The 22,149-nt window shown below is 36.7% G+C and overlaps 1 protein-coding gene and 1 non-coding gene across 6 annotated transcripts in view; both read right to left on the bottom strand.

Moving 5' to 3' along the window:
* VPS8 (VPS8 subunit of CORVET complex) overlaps positions 1–22,149 on the bottom strand; it is a 287,556-nt gene that overhangs the window by 189,995 nt on the left and 75,412 nt on the right. For all 5 annotated transcript variants that reach the window (XM_043874824.1, XM_043874826.1, XM_043874823.1 and 2 more), the window contains 3 exons: positions 11,230–11,276; positions 5,037–5,259; positions 697–786 (listed from right to left, as the gene is read on the bottom strand). In XM_043874824.1, the coding sequence (XP_043730759.1) occupies positions 697–786; positions 5,037–5,259; positions 11,230–11,276 (360 nt within the window). The remainder of the gene's footprint in view (positions 1–696; positions 787–5,036; positions 5,260–11,229; positions 11,277–22,149) is intronic.
* On the bottom strand, positions 8,390–8,462 carry TRNAG-CCC. Its single transcript has one exon. It is a non-coding gene; the product is annotated as a tRNA-Gly (tRNA).

Below are 22,149 nucleotides of genomic sequence, written 5' to 3'. Positions count from 1 at the left end.
TTTAAAGGAACTAACATGATGGAGACAGGTTTGTTTCTTTTAAAAATAAACCCAAATGCTTTTTAGGTGCTCTTTTCTAAAGGTAAGGATAATAAGAAATTCTAATGAATGCTAGAAAATTCTGAAATGGGAAAAGCAACAAATTAGCTATTAACAAATAACGACCTCTCACCATTTTCAGGAGTTTACCCTAGCAGAATATAGCTACAAAACAGCATTACTCAATAGTACCATTACTCCATACATAGTAATAGATTATTACTCTATTATAGAATAGAATGATTATTAATAAATAAATTATTTATTAATATTCATTAATAAATAATTAATAAACATTCTATTCTACAGTATAGAATAAATTTCTTGTAACTTTCGGAAAAGCTACAATAATATGAAAATCTTTTAGAAAACAAAACTTAAAAAAAAAAAGTCTCACAGGCTTTTATCTGTTGTTCCCTGGGATTAAATACCTAAAACTTATGCAGATAAAAAGAATGCAATGGCATATAGGTATATGAAGGTATAAAATTATAAAGACTATCTAAAGTCCTGAACAACAATGGGTGCAAGTCTAATAAACCTACAAGACAATTTAAAGTGACTGGATGAAAACAAACTATTCAAAGCAAATGGAGAGAAGGGAAAAGATATTAATAGACAATATAAAATATGTGTACAAATTAGGAAGAATCTTACCTCCATTGGACTAATAAATTCATTCATGCCTCTGTTGTAGACATAGATCATAGCATCATATAGTCGATTTTCCCAACACATGAGAACTATCTGTAAAAAGGAAATGTCGCTTGGTCCACACAATTTAGTAAGTCTTACCAATTATTTTCCTCAAAGCTTTAATTATGGGTAAGATTTTGAATTCTCTTTCCTAATTTTTCTTATTCCTTCTCTGAAAAAAACCTGAAATTAAAGTACTCAAACACAATGCCAGGGGAAGAGCTGTTGTAGGTTCAACATTACTTTAAATAGTATAATAGCTACTTTTAAACATCCTCCAATATATGATTTTATTTCTTCTCTATCCTCCCCCTTTCCATATCCATTCTAGTGACCTTTGGTCACTAGTTCTACAAATATTTACTAAACATTTATATTCAGGTCCTCTCCTCAGCATTGGGATAATAGGTAAGACAAATCCAGATCTAGTCTCTACCCTGACAGCACTTCCATTCATCCTGGACACTCACCAAAAGGGGCACAAAATGGTATGTGAATCATGACTTGGGGAAGATACTCAATTATGCAAATAGTTCATTTACAAATGTGGTAAGTCTATAAAGGAAACTGTCTTGGTCTGGAGTATTCAGAAAGTCATCCCTAAGGGAGCAATATTTAAGTTAGGACCTAACGGATGCATGAAATTAAAAGACACTTGGTTCTTGGAAGAAAAGCTATGACGAACCTAGACAGAATATTAAAAAGCAGGGACATTACTTTGTCGTCAAAGGTCCATATAGTCAAAGCTGTGGTTTTTCTGGTAGTTACGTATGGATGTGAGAGCTGGACAATAAAAAAAGCTGAGTGCCAAAGAACTGATGCCTTCGAAATGTGGTGCTGGAGAAGGCTTTTGAGAGTCCCTTGGACAGCAAGGAGATCAAATCAGTCAATCCTAAAGGAAATCAACCCTGAATATTCACTGGGAGGACTGATGCTGAAGCTCCAACACTTTGGCCACCTGATGTGAAGAGCCGACTCAGTGGAAAAGACCCAATGCTGGGAAAGACTGAAGACTAGAGGAGAAGGGGCGACAGAGGATGAGACGGTTGGGTGGCATCACCAATTCAATGGACATGAGTTTGAGCAAACTCTGGGAGATGGTGGAGCACAGGGAACCCTGGAGTGCTGGAGTCCACGGGGTCGCAGAGTTGGACACAACTGAGTGACTAAACAACGACAAGAGATGCACGTATGTAAGCCAAAGGCAGAGGTGGAAGTGAGGGGTTTTGCAGGCAGAAGGAGCAGAAAGGATGAAAGGAGCTTGAAGTGGTTAACGATGGATAGAAATCAATTTGAGAAAATAGAAGAGGAACAGAGATGACTTGAAGGATCAAGTTCAGTTGCTCAGTCGTGTCCAACTCTTTGCAACACCATAGACTATAGCCCGCCAGGCTCCTCTGTCCATGGAATTTTCCAGGCAACAACACTGGAGTGGGTTGTCATTTCCTCCTCCAGGGGATCTTCCTGACCCAGGAATCGAATCCATGTCTCCAACATTAGCAGGTGGATTTTTTTTTTTTTTTTTACCACTGAGTCACCTGCGAAGCCCTGACTTGAAGTATGTAGTACATCATACTCTGTTCCTATGAGAGCTAAATTATAGTACTTAAGTGAAAGAAGACTGAAGTAGAAGAGCAGAGGTCAAAGAAGGAGAATGGTAAGGAACAGCCAAAGAGGTTCAGAGGGAAAATGGAAGTGAGGTGTCATGGAAGAGTTTTCCCAGACAAAGGCATGTTCTGGGTCCTCTTCTCATCCTCTCAGCCAGTGTCAAGGTCATACACATCTTTATAGCTTCCCTAACCTCCCCTCTGACCCACATATTCAGCCACTGACTTGATATCTTCACCTAAATGTCTATGTCTAGTAGTATCTCAAAATAAAACTGCAAAATATACCTTCTGATTTGTCTCCTACACTCAGATCTATCCCAGTCTTCCAATCTTCTTAAAGGAATTACTATCCACCTTGCTTCTCAAGCCAAAATATTAGGCAAGAGTCTTAAATTCTCTCCTTCTACACCTTCAGGTCTGATTCATCAGAAAATGAGTTCTACCTACAAAACATTCCCAAAGTCAAGCCATCTCTCTTCACATCACCACTACCATCTCTGGCCAGTATACCTCCTTTTGACTAGCTCTTAACCAATTTCCTTGCTTCTTCTCTACTAGGTCCCTATCTCTCATTCTGCTACCCATAAGCAAATCAAAGTAATCTCATTTAAAATCTTTTGAGGATTTCACATAACACTCAGAATAAAATAGAAAAATGTACCCTGCTCTAAAAGAGCTACCTCTCTTTTTCAACCAAGTTGTTTTTCTTTCATTTGTAACTTTAACACCAAAGGGCTTCCCCTGTGGCTCAATGGTAAAGAATCAGACTGCAATGCAGGAGACACAGGAGACCTGGGTTCAATTCCTGGGTCAGAAAGATCCCCTGAAGGAGGGCATGGCAACCCACTTTAGTATTCTTGCCTGGAGAATCCTATGGACAGAGGAGGCTTGTGGGCTACAGTCCATGGGGTCATAAAGAGTCAGACATGACTGAGTGACTAAGCATGTTAATACCCAAGGCACAGCTTTTTTTTTGCTTTTTTGCATCAGTTGTTGATTTTACCCATAACAATCTTCTCCTCCAAGATCTTTGCATTACTGATTCCTCTTGCAATTCAGATTCCAGAATCAATCAGACTCAATGCTACTTTCTCAAGAAAGTTTTCTATAACAATCTAAGATAATCTCTCATTCTCTCTTTACCTATTGCCTGTTTCACTTTTAACAGAACATTTGTTTTGGATATTTTGGTTTGTTTACTTGTTTGTCTCTTACTGTCAAACCTTTTTCTTTTTTTTGCTAATGTAAGCCTTATGAGAGGACAAGCCTTGTCTACTGGGTTCATGAAAGCATACTTAGAGCCTGTCACTCAATAAATTCTTCTTGAATTAATGAATAAATGCTGTTGAAGGAATTTGGGAAATGCCATTTGATATAGTGGACATGGAGGTCATTACAGACTCTAGTGAAAGCAAAGTTGAAGAATTATTAGGATGTGAATGAAATAGAAGAAGCAATCTAGAAAATACTTTCAAAATGTGGGAAAGAAAGGAGAGAAAGAGCAGGGGAAGGAAGGAATCCAGCTGCAAGGGGGAAATGAGATGTGGAGGTAAGGCAAGAGGAAGAAGTAGAAGATTTGATACAGAGAGAAAGGAATCTGAGGGGGAGATTGTTTAAACTGCTTTTTTAACATGAAAAAGAGTAGATATACTAACCCAGTGTTGGAGAAAAAGCTAAAAATGTTGGAAGGAGAAGAAATTAGAAATTTCTCTTATATCAGTGACAGGTAAATAAAGCTAGAATGATAACATGCTCTCAAATCAATGGACCTAATGTCAGATGTGAAGATTATGCCAACTTACCCATGTGACAGAAAGGCATATATAGAAGAGGAACTGGTTTTTGCAAACTCACAGGCATTCATACAGAGCTTCCAGGAAGAAAACAAGAATCATTTTTCAAACCCTTCATTTCCATGTGATTTTCCACATTAAAAAAAAAAAAAAAACCTATTGGTCCTTCTAACTTTGTAAGTCACTCGTATTTTAGATCATAGGGCTCAGCCCCTTGGTATCTTTGTGCCTTCGCTCATAACTGGACTAATGTGAAACTGAAGAGTTAAATGAAGAGTTAGTGAAGTGTCTTAGGTCAGATACATATTTGCTCCTCAATTAAGGACTTAATACTTGTTCTGGAGACCTCAGATATGCTGGAAGCATTTTATCAAACAACAGGTTGGCTAATCAAGCTAAAATGTCCGAAAATTTGCTTTTTATACTATGCTCTGTATTTCAAAACAATGTATGAAAGTTATCAACTCTGGACATGCAAACTAACTTTTCAAAAAAATGGCTTCATACTCTCAAAAGTAAAAATATTCTATTATTCATGTGAAAGTACTTATAGTTGAAATTCATTTGCAGGATGAAAACTGCAGTAGTGAACAAACTGATGAAGGAGGATCAGCCAATAATTATTTACTGAGCAACTACCAAATATAAACTCCATGTGAAGAGGTCTGGGGGATATCAAAGAAACCAAAGGCTTGCAGGATTTTCTAATCTAGCTCCCAATAAAGAACACTTCAAAGAAATATACTGATAAATACAAGTTTATGAGACCTCTTATTACCAAAAAGTGCTCAAAAATAATTCGGGTTGATATAGAGTGAGGCCTAATAAAATCAGATAAATATAATCAATAAAGGAATGATGTCTATTCCATAATTTAGTAGACTGCCTATAAACTCACCTGCTGAATATCTAGGCTGGTGATATCCATATGTACAATGAGGGCTTCCACATTTTCCATTAACTTTTTATCTTGGAAATGAACAATCAAGTCTTTCATTACCTGGGGTGTGATCCCCATCAATTTATCACTTAAAATATACGGTTCAAGGCACTCCAGAAACACTCCTTTGGCCACTGAATTCTCACTTAATTTATCATACACCTGGCTAAATAAAAGATCCCTGTAAGAGAATGGGGAAAAATACTTTTAGGAACATTCCAACCATCCATTAAATTCAGTCTTCTAAGTATATCTCATCTTTCTATTTCAACTTCCAAGGTTTATTAAAAATAGCAACAATATTTGCGTAAAGCTTTATGTTTAGAAAAATCTCATATTATATATACTATCCTAATTAATTTGCCCAATACTTTTTACAGATAAAAAGTGTTGAGGAAGTTAAATTATTTGCTGGAAGTCAGTTAGCTAACAAGGGGATAGAGTCAGAATTTGAATCAGTCTTCTGGCCTCAACTCTGCTGAATCCCTATGACACACTGCTTCTTAAAGACAATACCAATATGAGAGCAGGTAGTACGGAGACTTTGATGAAGTAGAAAAAAATAAATGGACTATTAACAATTTATCCTTTCCTCTTTCCTGGTATCTAAATCTTCCCATCTTATCTGCATGGCTAATTTGCTTCTTTATCTAGTTCTTGCCCCTTGCTTCCCAAAGGGTTTAGGTAGTGATAATTGAGGGAAAGGAAAAAGAAAATGCTCAATATTTTAAAAACATGGCTGAAAACTTGTATTGCAGAAACAAAAAAAAAAGTAATTAAACAAATGCTGCCACACTCAATAACTGTTTTATTTATTTTGCAGTTCTTCTGCAAAGAATAACTTTATTATTTTAAGATTTTTTTATGTGGACCATTTTTAAAGTCTTTATTGAATTTATTACAATATTGCTTCTGTTTTTTATTTTTATTTATTTATTACTGGATTTTTGGCCAAGAGGCATATGTGATCTCAGCTCCTTGATCAGGAACTGAACATGCATCCCCTGCACTGGGATGTGAAGTCTTAGCCACTGAAACACCAAGGAAATCCCCAGAAACAATGTTAGAGTTATATTCATCATAGATACGATCTGAATTTTGTTTTCATGCAATTATATGATAGCATTGTTCTAAGTTTCTAGTCACTCTTTAAAATTATCATTTTGTCTAACTTAAGTGTCAATATGCCGAAACATCAGAATTTATTTAGCTATTCCTGTAGGATAACACTACTATTTCACTATAATGAGTAAGGCCACAATGAACATCTCCTTATGTAGTCTTTCCATTTGGGATACTTATTAATAATTCCTTAGTCATTCTACGTTTAGAAATTTATTTAAAGTCAAAAGATACCAAAAAAAAAAAAAGTGTGTCATTTAAGTGCTAGGAAAACTGAACAGCTAAGTGTAAAAGAATGAAATCTGAACAGTTCCTAACACCATACACAAAAATAAACTCAAAATGGATTAAAAACTTAAAAGTAAAGCCAGAAACTATAAAGCTCTTAGAGGAAAACATAGGCAGTACACACTTTGACCTATATCACAGCAAGATTCTCTCTAACCCACCTCCTAGATTAATGGAAATAAAAACCAAAACAAACAAATGGGACCTAAAAAACCTAAAAGCTTTTGCACAGCAAAGGAAACTATAAACAAGGTGAAAAGGCAACCCTCAGAATGGGAAAAAATAATTGCAAATGAAGCAACTGATAAAGAGTTAATCTCCAAAATATATAAGTAGCTCATATAGCTCAGTATCAGAAAAACAAACAACTCAATCAAATTAAGGTCAGAAGACCTATAAACAGACATTTATCCAAAGAAGACATAAAGATGGTCAATAAACACATGAAAAGATGCTCAATATTGCTCATTATTAAAGAAACGCAAACCAAAACTACAATGAGGTATCATCTTACACCAGTCAGAATGGCGATCACCAAAAAATTTACAAATAAATGTTGGAGAGGATGTGGAGAAAAGGGAACCCTCCTGCACTGCTGATGGAACTATAAACTGATACAGTCATTATGGAAAACAGTATGAAGATTCCTTTAGAAACTAAGAATAAATCTACCATATGACCCAGCAGTGCCACTACTGTGCATATACCCTAAGAAAAGCACAATTCAAAAAGACACATAAACCCCAATGATCACTGCAGCAACATCTTCAATAGCCAGGACATGGAAGCAACCTAGATGTCCATCAACAGGTGAATGGATAATGAAGTTGTGGTACATTTATACAATGGAATATTACTCGCCATAAAAAGGAATGAATTTGAGTCAGTTGGAGAGAGATGGATGAACCTAGAGTTTCTTATATAGAGTGAAGTGAGTCAGAAAGAGAAAAACAAGTATTGTATATTAACACACACACATATATATATGGCATCTAGAAAAATAATACACTGATGAACCTAGTAGAGAACAGACCTGTGGACACAAGAAGGTGAGGGAAGGTGCGAGTGGGGCAAATTGAGAAAACAGCACTGACATACATAGACTATCATGTGTAAAATACATAGTGAGAAACTGCTAAATAATACAGGGAGTCCAGCCTGGCACTCTGTGGTGACACAGAGAGGTGGGCTGGGGGAGGGGAGGGAAGGAAGGAGAGGGATGTTTTATAAATATATAACTATGGCTGATTCGTGTTGTATAGCAGACACCAACACAAAATTGTAAAGCAATGCTTCACCAATTAAAAAATAAATAAAATTTTTAAAAACTAAATTATCTCCAAAAAGCATCACAGCACCAATTCACATAGCATCAGCAATGTATAATTTCAACAGTTTCAATGGACAATTGTCTTTTTTCCCCCCATATAATTTAATTATAAACGCTATCACTATTTTCAGTTCTCTGATGACTGGCAATCTGTGTTTCCATTCATACAGTGTACTTACTTATATAATTCACTGATTCTTTAATTCTCTCTTTTTTAAATACAATAACTGTGCTAATTCTATTTACCTGTTAGGATTGATTATTTAATTTTTACTAAATTTGCTAATCTTTACATATGTGCCTCACATCAGCTGTGAAATGTGGTAGATGGTTCATCCACAGATGTGGTCTTTTATGACAAGTTCTACAAAAAGGACGGAGTAGATTCTGAAAGTAATGGGATGGGGACTGGCCTCACCTGAAGTCCTGGAAGAGGACAAATGATAAGTGGACTGGCTACAACTGCACCGAACCCCACATTGCTTTCTTTTTATAAGTCTTTTATTTTATTGATTTATTTTTATTATTTATTTTGCTGTGCTAGGTCTTAGTTGCAGCATGTGAGATTTAGCTCCTCAACCAGGGATCGAACCTGGGCCCCCTGCACTGGGAGTGCAGAGTCTTAGCCACTGGACCATCGGGGAAGTCCCAATAGTCTTTTATCTTATTTTTAATGGAAGATAATTACTTTACAATATTGTGATGGTTTCTGCCACATATCAACATGAATTAACAGTAGGTATACATGTGTCCTCTCCCTCTTTTTTTTTCCCTTTATGTCCTCTCCCTCTTAAACCTCCCTCCCCACCCCATCCCTCTGGGTTGCCACAGAGCACCAGCTTTGGGGTCCCTGCCTCATACAGCAAATTCTCACTAGCCACACACTTTACATACGTAAGCATGCTTCAGTGCTACTCTCTCAAATCATCCCACCTTCTCTCTCCCCTACTGTGTCCAAAAGTCTGTTCTCTATGTCTGCATCTCCACTGCTGCCCTGTAGGTATGTTAATCAGTACCATCTTTCTAGATTCCATATATATGCATTAACATATGATATTTGTCTTTCTCACTTACTTCACTTTGTATAATAGGCTCTAGGTTTGCTTCATGCTGCTTTTCAATAAACAGTATTTGCAATATCAGGTGGGGGGTGTGTGTATATATCCATTAATTTTTTTCTCATAGCCACAAGTGTAATTTTTGCAACATTTTCCCCTTTGCTTTACATTTATTGGAGTATTTTTCATGTTAGTTTCATTTTAAATCAATAGTCCATTACATTTTTGTGATTACCAACTACTAGCCAAGTAAAAGAAACTGAGATTAATGAAGCTTTACTATAAGAAAGATAAAATAAAAGTAACAAAGTGACTCTAATGAATTTAAGGAAAATGTCATATTTGCTAGCCCGTGCACTCTGTAATGTGTTGTTAAAAACAACATGCTAGGAAAGATAATTATATATTTTAGCTCAGCACAAAAAGTCTGGAGGAGGAGAATTAAACAGCTAAAAATTCAGTAACCAGAGCATAAAAGTTGACAAATAAGGCACTCCTGTGACAAACTGCAGCATGCAGTGCTGGTAAGATTAATGGCAAAACTCTGTTTCTTTCTTAACCAGTAAGAGGCTATAATAAGGAAGCAAGAAAAATATAACTCAGCAACTCCGATCTGCATCTCTAACTTCAAATAAAAATAAAACAAAATTCTAAGACATTTTCTCATCATCCTGGGAGAATATTTATTAGCGCATCAGAGAGAGAGAGAGAAAGAAAAGTACATACAAAAAAAGTTTTTGGCTCTTGTGTTTCTCTGTACTTAGGCATTACTCTTTAGGGTGCAGACTTTGTTTTCTGGAAGGGCTAATTTCAAAACAGATGTTTATTACTTCAAACTTAGCTCCCACAGAGTGTAACAGAAAAAATCCATTCTGAATAACAGAGGGCCACCAAAAAGGTCTTCTACATAACTTTTAATACTCATATTAAAGATTCTATTTGGAGTTTATCATTCATAACTTCAAACTGACAGAGAAAATGACCAAATTCACTTTCTGAACTATCAATTTAACAATTAAAAAATGTGAAGAACTCAGCTTTGATGATGCGATAATTACAAATTCAGAGACTGTCTGAAGGGAGCAAGAGCATCAATCCTAACACTGGCCAGTGTGCACTAAATATATAAACAGAACCAAACAACACCCCACTAGATATAAGAGAAATGTCTTCCATGGGTCTTTATAAAGAAGACAATATAATGTAAATGTAAATACAATATAATGTATAATGTAAAACAATGTTCTCAACAATATCTCAACCGTGAATACAATATACCTCATTGGATAATTACATATAATGTTATAGCTAAAACAATGGAATGAATGAGCCCTAAGTAAACAGAAGCTAGAGCCCTTTGTGACTTAACTGAAGGTCTGACACAGCAAATGACTGTCTTCCTGATAACCTTCACTGATACTTTCTAAGTATGATCCAACTGTATATGATTCAGGCAAACTGAATAGACATCAATTCAGGAGTCAAAGTCAGTGTTGCACAGGGCTTGGGGAGTATCTGCACTGGATCCTCACAGCTGTCCTCCACTACTGAAGAAGTGGTACAACCTGGTAGTTAAGAGCAAAAAGCCAGGAGCTAGACCACCTGCATCAGAACCCTACCTTTGCTCCTCAAAAGAAGTAGGAGCAAACTTTGGCAAGTTACTTAATCACATACTACTTCTGGAACTTCATATGTAAAATGAAGATAATAATGATACCTATATCTCACTATTATAAAGTTAAATAACTTGTTATAAAAGATAGATAAATGGAAAGTACTTAGAACAAAACCTGGAATATAGGATGCTATTATTATAAATCTGAAGAATTATGAAATAGCACAGGCTGGTTAACTTACACAGTTACTATTTAAATAAACAGAATCTAATCAAGAGTTTATTTACACTGATTTCTTTTAAACAAAGAGGATCCAAAAACCAACACTGTGGAAACACAATAAATCTTGCCTTTTTTTGAATGGTACGAAATACTGTGTTTTAGTGATGATTCATAAAAAAAGCACATACATATATGTATGCTCTCTCTATATATAGAGATATATATATATATAGTGCATGAATCATACACTTTTAAGATCTTTAAGTAGTATTGTTCTTTTGCTATGTTCTTTATCTCCACTACTCTGCCACATAAATTTATGGATGATATACCCACAGCATCTATATTGGACAAGTTAATTTTATTAGGTAAATGGACTGAAAATTTTTAAAGAATTTCTGTAAATTCATTGTTTTAAAAAACCATTCAGTCAAATTCATAGCAGTATATTATAATATAAGCAAGAGGCAAATAGGATTCAAAACAATTGAATCTGACAGGCAATGTATACTCACTTTCGCTGTAGCAGAAGGCAGTAATCAACTATGACGGGTACCATATCCTGCAGAGAAACAATAAAGAAAGCATCAGAACCACATCTCTGTCCAGTGGCCCCCTGGATAGACACAACACATAATAAAAGTAGTCTGTTTCAAGTACTGTTAAACTGTTGGGAGAATATAACTTGGCACTATACTTTGGCAATTTGGCATTCTGTGTCAAAAGCCTTAAAAATGTGAAAACACTTTTACCCAGTAATTCTATCAGGAAATATATCCTAAATACATTTAAGAAGAAAAAAAATTAAAGTATTAAGATATTCTCTACAGTTCTATAATAAAAGAAAGGGGAGAAGGCGGCAGAGGGGAGGGAGACATTGAAATTAAATATACAACATGGGAAAATAGTTAAGTAAATTTGCTATTTAATTTAAATTTGCTATTTAAATAAAATATTAGGTAGATATTACAAGTTAATAAAGAGCTTACAACATTATAACAACCTTGACAATGTGTAATTATCTCACAATTTTGTAAAGAAAATCTGCAAGGAAAGAAATAGATCAAATTAATAATACAATACAGTTAGTTGGTCCCACTGGTGGCTCGGGTGATTAAAGTTGTCCATATTTTGCCACAATCCTCCAAAACCAGCTATTTTAAGGTTGCTTTAATTTCTCAGTTTCAAAATATTTTGATTTTTTAAAATTCATCATGCATAGACTCAAATCAAGTAAATGGCAACCCATAATTTTGGCCTTTTTAAAGAGAAACCGTGTGAGGAAGGAGCAGTAGCTTATTATGACTAGAACTTGTCAAGTACCCAAGCATTAACATTTCAGCAGTGCTCTTTCATTTTCTGTTAGCTGAGGAGCAATGGTTTCCTTTAAACATCCTGGAAGACCTAGATTATGTGCAGAAGAATACCCATCAGAAGAGAGGAGACACTATGTGAAGAAGAGAATACCACAAGCTTAACAATCCTTTGACAAAAAGAACAAAAACTGAAGAATCCTTACTATCTGAGAGAGAAGTAAGCGAAAGAAGGACCTATGATTCTGAAAGGCTATTCTTGCGCCATCCATCCTGCTTCCTTTAGTTATCAATATTCCTCATGACTACATTAGAATCTTATTTAGGTTCTTCAAAATCAGAAACTAAAACCATAGATTTGAAATGTGTTAGAGCTGTATTAAGTCTAAACCCTGAGTGAGAATACAGTGAGATGAATAATCGCCAGGAGAAAAAAAAAAAAAAAAAACCTTCTTAGAAACATTGGGGAAATTTAATAAACACTCTTTAAAATACATAGTTGAGCTCCCCCTGCCCCAAAATAGGGGCAATACCCAGGGTTTAAAATTGAAAAGGGAACTGCAAACCAAAACAATAAGCCCTGAGCTGTCACTCAGACTGTCTTATAAATTTGTTATTCATGTAAGAGCTTGGGTTTTAATGTCAGAAACAAGCTGAGGCCTTGATTCTTGCAACATAAAGAAGTGAAACAAAGACCCTCCTAAAACCAGGATTCTTAAAAGGTATCTCCTTAGTGAAAGGAAATTAGGGGGAAAATTAAAAAACTGCCTATAGGCATAGAAAGATCACAAGAAACGCTGTCTGTCTCTGCCTGGATGCCTGGACTCAGAGGGGATAAATTTGTACTCTCTGAGAATTTATAACCAAGATCCTGCCTATAGGTGGATATGGAACTTGAATTTACACTGTCTCCTTAGTATGGGAATAATCAAGCCAAGGAAGCATAACTACGAACAAAGCTAGTGGACGTGATGGAATTCCAGTTGAGCTATTTCAAATCCTCAAAGATGATAATGTGAAAGTGCTGCACTCAATAATGCCAGGAAATCTGGAAAACTCAGCAGTGGCCACAGGACTGGAAAAGGTCAGTTTTCATTCCAAGCCCAAAGAAAGGCAATGCCAAAGAATGCTCACACGACTGCACAACTGCACTCATCTCACACGCTAGTAAAGTAATGCTCAAAATTCTCCAAGCCAGGCTTCAGCAATATGTGAACCATGAACTTCCAGATGTTCAGGCTGGTTTTAGAAAAGTCAGAGGAGCCAGAGATCAAATTGCCAACATCTGCTGGATCATCAAAAAAGCCAGAGTTCCAGAAAAACATCTATTTCTGCTTTATTGACTATGCCAAAGCCTTTGACTGTGTGGATCACAATAAACTATGGAAAACTCTTCAAGAGATGGGCATACCAGACCACCTGACCTGCCTCCTGAGAAATCTGTATGCAGGTCAGGAAGCAACAGTTAGAACTGGACATGGAACAACAGACTGGTTTCAAACAGGAAAAGGAGTACGTCAAGGCTCTATACTGTCACCCTACTTATTTAACTTATATGCAGAGTACATCATGAGAAACGCTGGGCTGGATGAAGCACAAGCTGGAATCAAGATTGCTGGGAGAAATATCAATAACCTCAGATATGCAGATGACACCACCCTTTTGGCAGAAAGTGAAGAAGAACTAAAGAGCCTCTTGATGAAAGTGAAAGAGGAGAGTGAAAAAGTTGCCTTAGAGCTCAACATTCAGAAAACTAAGATCATGGCATACAGTCCCATCACTTCATGGCAAATAGATGGGGAAACAGTGGAAACAGTGGCTGACTTTAATTTTCTGGGCTCCAAAATCACTGCAGATGGTGATTGCAGCCATGAAATTAAAATATGCTTACTCCTTGGAAGGAAAGTTATGACCAACCTGGATAGCATATTAAAAAGCAGAGACATTACTTTGCCAACAAAGGTCCATCTAATCAAGACTATGTTTTTTCCAGTGGTCATGTATGGATGTGAGAGTTGGACTATAAAGAGAGCTGAGCGCAGAATTGATGCTTTTGAACTGTGGTGTTGGAGAAGACTCTCCAGAGTCCCTTGGACTGCAAGGAGATCCAACCAGTCCATCCTAAAGGAGATCAGTCCTGGGTGTTCATTGGAAGGACTGATGTTGAAGCTGAAACTCCAATACTTTGGCCACCTCATGCGAAGAGCTGACTCATTGGAAAAGACCCTGATGCTGGGAAAGATTGAGGGCAGGAGGAGAAGGGGATGACAGAGGATGAGATGGTTGGATGGCATCACCAACTCGATGGACATGGGTTTGAGTGGACTCCAGGAGTTGGTGCTAGACAGGGAGGCCTGGCGTGCTGTGATTCATGGGGTCGCAAAGAGTCGGACATGACTGAGCAACTGAACTGAACTGAATCAAGCCAAGAAATGAACATAAAAGGTGATTGTGAAAAAAGGATACTCCTAGGGCACTTGAAAGATGAAAATTCCAGAAGCAGTATTTGACACATGCAAAATAAGACCTGAAAAAGTCCCACTAAAGATGTGCTCAAAATAAAAAATTTTAAAGCACCTCATGAAATAATGTACCATAAGTAAATGGCAGCAGAAACTGCAAACAACAGGGGGAGACCCATAAAACTTCAAATATTATAATTACTAGGTAGAATTATTAAAGTATATTCAGAATTATTAAAGGCATAAAATAAGGAATTAAGTGCCCAGCCTAGTATTAAGTACTAAGGATAAACGACAGGGATAATGGAGAGTGAAACCACCAGATTAATACATGCAGACAAATCACTCTGCTGATTCTATAAAGGGAGGATCTGGAAAACCAAGACTGAAGATAGGTGGCCATTACAGTCCAAGATGGAAACAGGAGATTAAACTGGGGTAGTGAGAGTAGGCACAAAAAATGGCAGATAGAATCAATAACTATTTATAAAGAAAAACTGTAGAGGGTGGTGACAGACTGGTTGTGGGCAGGAAGGCGTAAGGAATCTATGAAACTGCTAAGTTTCTAGTGTGAGTGATGGTTAGACGACGATGTCATGAAATGAGATAAGGAATAAAAGAGGGAGTATCAGAAGGAAGAAGCTAAATGTAGCCTGGGCTATCATAATAGCTTTAAGGAACACCTTTACTTAGATGTTGAACAGTAAGCAATTGGATATAGTAATCTGAAACACCTGCAACAGTTACCCACTTCTAAGTTATGAGAGGAAATATTATACATGAATAAAACTGTCCGGCAATAACAAAGGAAAAAAATCAGTGGACAGTGAACTACATCTTGAGGACAACCAGTATTTATGACACGGTCAGAGGACGGAAACAAAATCCAACTCAGGAACAGTCACAAAGGTTTAAAAGTTAGAAGAAGAGAAAAAGAAAAAAAGAGAAGAGCATACAATCATAGATGTCTACAGGATACAGAATTTTAAAAAGGAAGGAGTGATCATCACTGTTTAATACAGCACTGGGGATGAATAAAAGATGAACATCTTATTTACAGATTAGGATATCATAGGTATCATAGTAAAAAGGTGTTTTATCTTCGTGATTAGATGGTAAGCACAGTAATGGGTGAGAACCAGCTTGCAGAGATCTGGGGGAGAAAGGTGAGAGGGGAAGGAGGAGGAGAGGGGGAGGAAGAGACAGAGAAAACATCAATATATGCATAATTGAAATCCCTGAATAAGAAAACTAAAACAACAAAATAGAATAAATAGTTCAAGATACAATCCAAGAAAACCTTCCTGAGATTTTTTTTTTACAGTCGTCAATCTACATATTAATAGCGCAGGGTAAAAAATGGCCTAGGTTAATTATTCTGAGACCCAGTAAAATTACTGGATTACCCAAACTAAGTAGCCAGTAAATAAGATGAATTTTGAGAGAGGACAAAAAGACACCTGGCTAGCCTCAGATTTTCCCACAATAGTATTCGATGACAGAAGATAACAGAACAACATTTTCAAGATCCTTAAGGAAAGGCAAAATATTTTTCAATATAAAAGCTAGAGACCAACAATTTGAAGACTCAACAACTCAAAAAACATTGTTCTCTTGAGGCTTCCTTTGTTTTTTTTTAACCTCTTCCGTATTACTTTACTTTTGGCCAAATCTTGACCAAATAGCCTCCATATCTGGGAAAAAAATGGTGTGTCTTTTATTAAACATTTGTCCCCTTCTGTTTAGAAGCCTATCATTTTATAGCCAAGAATGTGAAGCATGATATTCTTCTTCATGAAAACAGTATGAATTCAAATAACATTTGAAAAATAAAGACATTTCAAAAGATAAAATGTCCTCCATAATTTTACCACTAAGAGAAAATATTATTTAAAACTATTATATTTCTTTACCTTTTGCTAATCATTTAGCATAATTAAGATGATATCAGTTGTTCTCAAAGTGTGACTCATAAGAGGACCACAGGACATCTTCAAGACTCAAAGTTTTGTGAAGTCAAACATTTTCATGATATTATAATCTTAATAGTAATATGAAGATTTCACTTTTATTATTCAGCGTGTTCACATTTGCAAATATAATGCAACAAGGGTCAGTTAAACTGCTGTCTTCTTAGCCTGAATCCAAGCAGTGGAACCAATCTATACTAGCAGTCATCATATTCTTCACAGTCATACCCTCAGAGGAAAGGAAAAAAATGCCATTTTCACTCAAGACAGCCTTTAGGGGATTCCTCGGTGGTCCAGTGGTTAAGAATTCACCTACCAATGCAGTTGGACATGGGTTTGATCCCTGGTCAGGAACAAACCTGTTCCTCCACCATAACAGGAGAAACCACCACAATGAGAAGCCCACACACGGCAACTACAGAGTAGCACCAACTCACCGCAACTAGAGAAAGGCTGTGAGCAACAACAAAGACCCAACGCAGTCAAAAAACAAAAACAAAGACTGTCCTTGATGAAGCAGTGCTTTTTATTAATTTTATTAAATCTCAACCTTCAAGTTACATTAAAAAAAAAAAATGTGATGAAACAAGAAATAGGACTAAAGCACTTCTGTTGCACCACAAAGCACTATAGTTGTCTCAACAAAAGCACTTGTGCAACTGTTTGAGTTGTGAGCTGAACCAATCACTTCTATCATGGAGTATGATGACTGACAGAAAAAGATTTCTGTTCAGACTTGAGTGTGTTATGAAAATTTTTTCAGAAATGGAATACAGTAAAGCTGTCACTTTAGGGGAAAAAAAGGAACATGTTGCTAATGATTAAAATTCAAGCTTTCAATTGAAAATAAGAATTTTGGAAATCATACAGCCACCACTGTGAGCTTTACAGCTTCAGGGTAGTTAAAGACTTTACTGATGAGACTGGAGGTGATTCATTAGCCCTTGTTTTTTTTTTTTTTTGGGGGGGGGGAGCCTCATGGCATGGCTTGTGGAATCTGTTTCCCAACAGGAATTGAGCCTGGGCCCCCTCGATAGTGAGAGTGCAGAGTCCTAACCACTGGACCACCAGGGAATTAGTCTTTCTTGAAGGAACTGATTCAGCAGCCAAGAAATGACTGGGGAAACTATAGTAAAAGCACTGGCAATCAGCAGGAACTATATTTAACTTAAAAAGTAAGCCTAAAACAAACAGACACCCTGACAGTGAGGAAAAGACTTATATGAAAACAAACTGGGAGGAGAAAGGAAAAAAAGGTTGGAGGGAGATTAAGTGGCCTCATCGGTATAATGGTAGTTAAAAGATATCCTTTAAAACTCACAAACTTAGAAGTAGAAACATTTTTAACAGTATAAAAGATAATGGTTAAAATCTGGCAACAGAGGAGGGGTTGAGGAGGAAGAATAAAGAAAATTATGCTAAGAAGAAAGAATAAAGAAAATTATTTAATAACAGAAACGACTAATGCCCCCCCCCACAAATAGCAGATGACGGGAACTATACAATACTATAATTACAAAGGCAATCACTAGAATAAAAGACACAATCTTAAATATCAGAAGTACACACATGTAAAAAAGTAAAGTGGTTAAAGGTTTTCTTTTTAAAAAATAAAAACAAAAAAATATTTGTTTTAATTCACCTAAGATTTTCAGGTTGAAATCTGAAAAAAGCAAAAATCTAAAATCTTTAAAAAAAGCCAACCCTCAAACTCCATGCAAAGAAAAAGAGGACTGTGATCAGATTAAATGTTGTTTATCAGCTAAAGTAAAATTCAGGCTAAAATGGCACTAAGTGAGTAAATAAATCATCATGAAGATCAATTTCCTATTTCTATATGCCAAATTACAACATGGTACATTCTATATTATATAGTGCTAATGATCCTAAGGCTTAGAAGACAGAAGGAAAAATAGAGAAAAGAGCACTGTACCAGGGCACTTTAATTTACTTCTCACTATCCACAAGAAACTGGGTGGACAAAAAAAGGGTAAGGATTTAGGATATCTAACAATTTAAAAAATATGACTGATAATGAACTATTCTCTGTGAAAACACACAAAACACTATATTTCAAGTGCTAATGGAACACTAATGAAAAGTGATCATACATTGGGCCACAGACACACCAAAAAAAACCCCTAAATAAACTCCAAGAAGTAGAATCAGTACACAAAACATTATCTGATCCCAATACAAAAAAACTAGAAAGGAATCACACATCAGAAAATAAATGTTCTTTCCACCTAAAAAATAAACTTTCTCTAAAACTCTTCAAAGAAGGAATACTTATCACATTTGAAGATTATAAAGTCAATGATGACAGTGGTACATACTGAATTGATTCTTTACTGTCTGAGCCACCAGGGAAACCCATGCACACCAGAGTGGATAACCTATCCCTTATCCAGGGGAACTATCTTATCCAGGGGAACTACCCGACCCAGGAATTGAACCAGGGTCTCCTCCATTGCAGGTAGATTCTTTACCAGCTGAGCTACCAGGGAAACCCACTGAAATGATAGCTTTAAAGAAATCTATAAATTAACATTTTTAGAACACTCCAACATCAGCAAAACATACATTTTTCTTAAACAGGCAGGACATTTACTAAGATAAATGATATATTTTAGGCCATAAAGCAAGTTCCAAATTTAAAAAGATTCAAGTCATACAAAGTATGTTCTCAGACCACAATGAAATTAAATCAGAAATTAACAAAATAAATAACAACAGAGATGACATCGCTATAGATTCTCCAGATATGAAAAGGGTAATGAAAATGTCATGAGTTGTTGTTGAATGATGAAACTTAGATGAAATGGCTGAATTTCTTTAAAGATAGAAAATATCAATGCTCACTCAAATAGAAATAGAACTACATAATCTTCTAAGAAAATGTACTTTAAAACTTTCCTACAAAGAAAACTCAGGACTTTGATAACTTTCAGTGGTAAATTTTATCAAACATTTAAGGAATAAATATCAATTATTATAAATTATTACTAAAAACAACTCTTCTATAACACTGAAAAGGAGGTAATAATTCACAACTAATTCTATGAAGTCAGCATAACTCCAACACCAAAACCACACAAAGGCATTACAGGAAAACAAAACAGATTACCATTCTTCATGAACACAGATATTCACATTAGAAAGGATAATGTCTCATAACCAAGTGGATTTACCAAAGGAATGTAGAGCTGGTTTAAAACTCAAAAAAAAATCGATATAAATCACCTACTTAACAATGAACTATGGACGGAGGTTTGTGACATTGTACACAAGACAGGGATCAAGAAAAAGAAATGCAAAAAAGCAAAATTGCTCTCTGAGGAGGCCTTACAAATAGCTGTGAAAAGAAGAGAAGCGAAAAACAAAGGAGAAAGGGAAAGATATACCCATTTGAATGCAGAGTTCCAAAGAATACCAAGGAGAGATAAGAAAGCCTTCCTCAGTGATCAATGCAAAGAAATAGAGGAAAACAACAGAGTGGGAAAGACTAGAGATCTCTTCAAGAAAATTAGAGATACCAAGGGAACATTTCATGAAAAGATGGGCTCAATAAAGGACAGAAATGGTAGGTATCTAACAGAAGCAGAAGATATTAAGAGGTGTCAAGAATACACAGAAGAACTGTACAAAAAAGATCTTCATGACCCAGATAATCATGATGGTGTGATCACTCACCTAGAGCCAGGAATGTGAAGTCAAGTGGGCCTTAGGATGCACACTACCAACAAAGCTAGTGGAGGTAATGAAATTCCAGTTGAGCTATTTCAAATCCTCAAAGATGATAATGTGAAAGTGCTGCACTCAATATGCCAGCAAAGTTGGAAAACTCAGCAGTGGCCACAGGACTGGAAAAGGTCAGTTTTCATTCCAATCCCAAAGAAAGGCAATGCCAAAGAATGATCAAAGAACTGCACAATTGCACTCATCTCACACGCTAGTAAAGTAATGCTCAAAATTCTCCAAGCCAGGCTTCAGCAATACATGGCCCCTGGACTTCCAGATGTTCAGGTTGGTTTTAGAAAAGGCAGAGGAGCCAGAGATCAAATTGCCAACATCTGCTGGATCATCAAAAAAGCAAGAGAGTTCCAGAAAAACATCTATTTCTGCTTTCTTGACTATGCCAAAGCCTTTGACTGTGTGGATCACAATAAACTGTGGAAAATTCTGAAAGAGATGGGCATACCAGACCACCTGACCTGCTTCCTGAGAAATCTGTATGCAGGTCAGGAAGCAACAGTTAGAACTGGACATGGAACAACAGACTGGTTCCAAACAGGAAAAGGAGTACATCAAGGCTGTATATTGTCACCCTACTTATTTAACTTATATGCAGAGTACATCATGAGAAACACTGGGCTGGAAGAAGCTAGAATCAAGATTGCTGGGAGAAGTATCAATAACCTCAGATATGCAGATGACACCACCCTTATGGCAGAGTGAAAGAGGAGAGTACAAAAGTTGGCTTAAAGATCAACATTCAGAAAACTAAGATCATGGCATCCAGTTCCATCACTTCATGGCAAATAGATGGAGAAACAGTGGAAACAGTGACAGACTTTATTTTGGGGGGCTCCAAAATCACTGCAGATGGTGACTGCAGCCATGAAATTAAAAGACGCTTACTCCTTGGAAGGAAAGTTATGACCAACCTAGACAGCACATTGAGAAGGCAATGACACCCCACTCTGGTACTCTCGCCTGGAAAATCCCATGGACAGAGGAGCCTGGTAGGCTGTAGTCCATGGGGTCGCTAAGAGTTGGACACGACCGAGCTACTTCACTTTCACTTTTCACTTTCATGCATTGGAGAAGGAAATGGCAACCCACTCCAGTGTTCTTGCTTGGAGAATCCCAGGGACAGGGGAGCCTGGTGGGCTGCCGTCTATGGGGTCACACAGAGTTGGACACGACTGAAGTGACATAGCAGCAGCAGCAGCAGACAGCATATTAAAAAGCAGAGACATTACTTTGCCAACAAAGGTCTGTCTAGTCAAGGCTATGGTTTTTCCAGTGGTCATGTATGGATGTGAGACTTGGACTATAAAGAAAGCTGAGCACAGAAGAATTGATGCTTTTGAACTGTGGTGTTGGAGAAGACTCTTCAGAGTCCCTTGGACTGCAAGGAGATCCAACCAGTCCATCCTAAAGGAGATCAGTCCTGGGTGTTCATTGGAAGGACTGATGCTGAAGCTGAAATTCCAATACTTGGCCACCTGATGCAAAGAGCTGACTCATTTGAAAAGACCCTGATGCTGGGAAAGATTGAGGTCAGGAGGAGAAGGAGACGACAAAGGATAAGATGGTTGGATGGCATCACAGACTCAACGGACATGAGTTTGGGTGGACTCCGGGAGTTGGTGATGGACAGGGAGGCCTTTCATGCTGCGGTTCATGAGGTCGCAAAGAGTCGGACATAACTGAGCAACTGAACTGAACTGAATTAACAAATGAAAAAAATCATATCAAACGGTGAATCAAGTATATCTTACAAAATTCAACATCCACTCATGAAAAACAACTCTTAGAAAAACAGAGAGGGAAATTTCCATGACTTAATAAAGAGTATCTGCAACAAATATGCAACTAACATTACACTTAATGGTGAAAAATCAAATGTTTTAACTCTGACTGGGAACAAGGCAAGAATGTCAGCTTTCACCACGCTTATTTAA

This window comes from Cervus elaphus, chromosome 19 (genome assembly GCF_910594005.1).
Source record: "Cervus elaphus chromosome 19, mCerEla1.1, whole genome shotgun sequence".
In the NCBI taxonomy this organism is placed as follows: domain Eukaryota; kingdom Metazoa; phylum Chordata; class Mammalia; order Artiodactyla; family Cervidae; genus Cervus; species Cervus elaphus.
The sequence above is the reverse complement of the archived record's forward strand: the minus strand, read 5'-3'. Positions and strand labels throughout refer to the sequence as shown.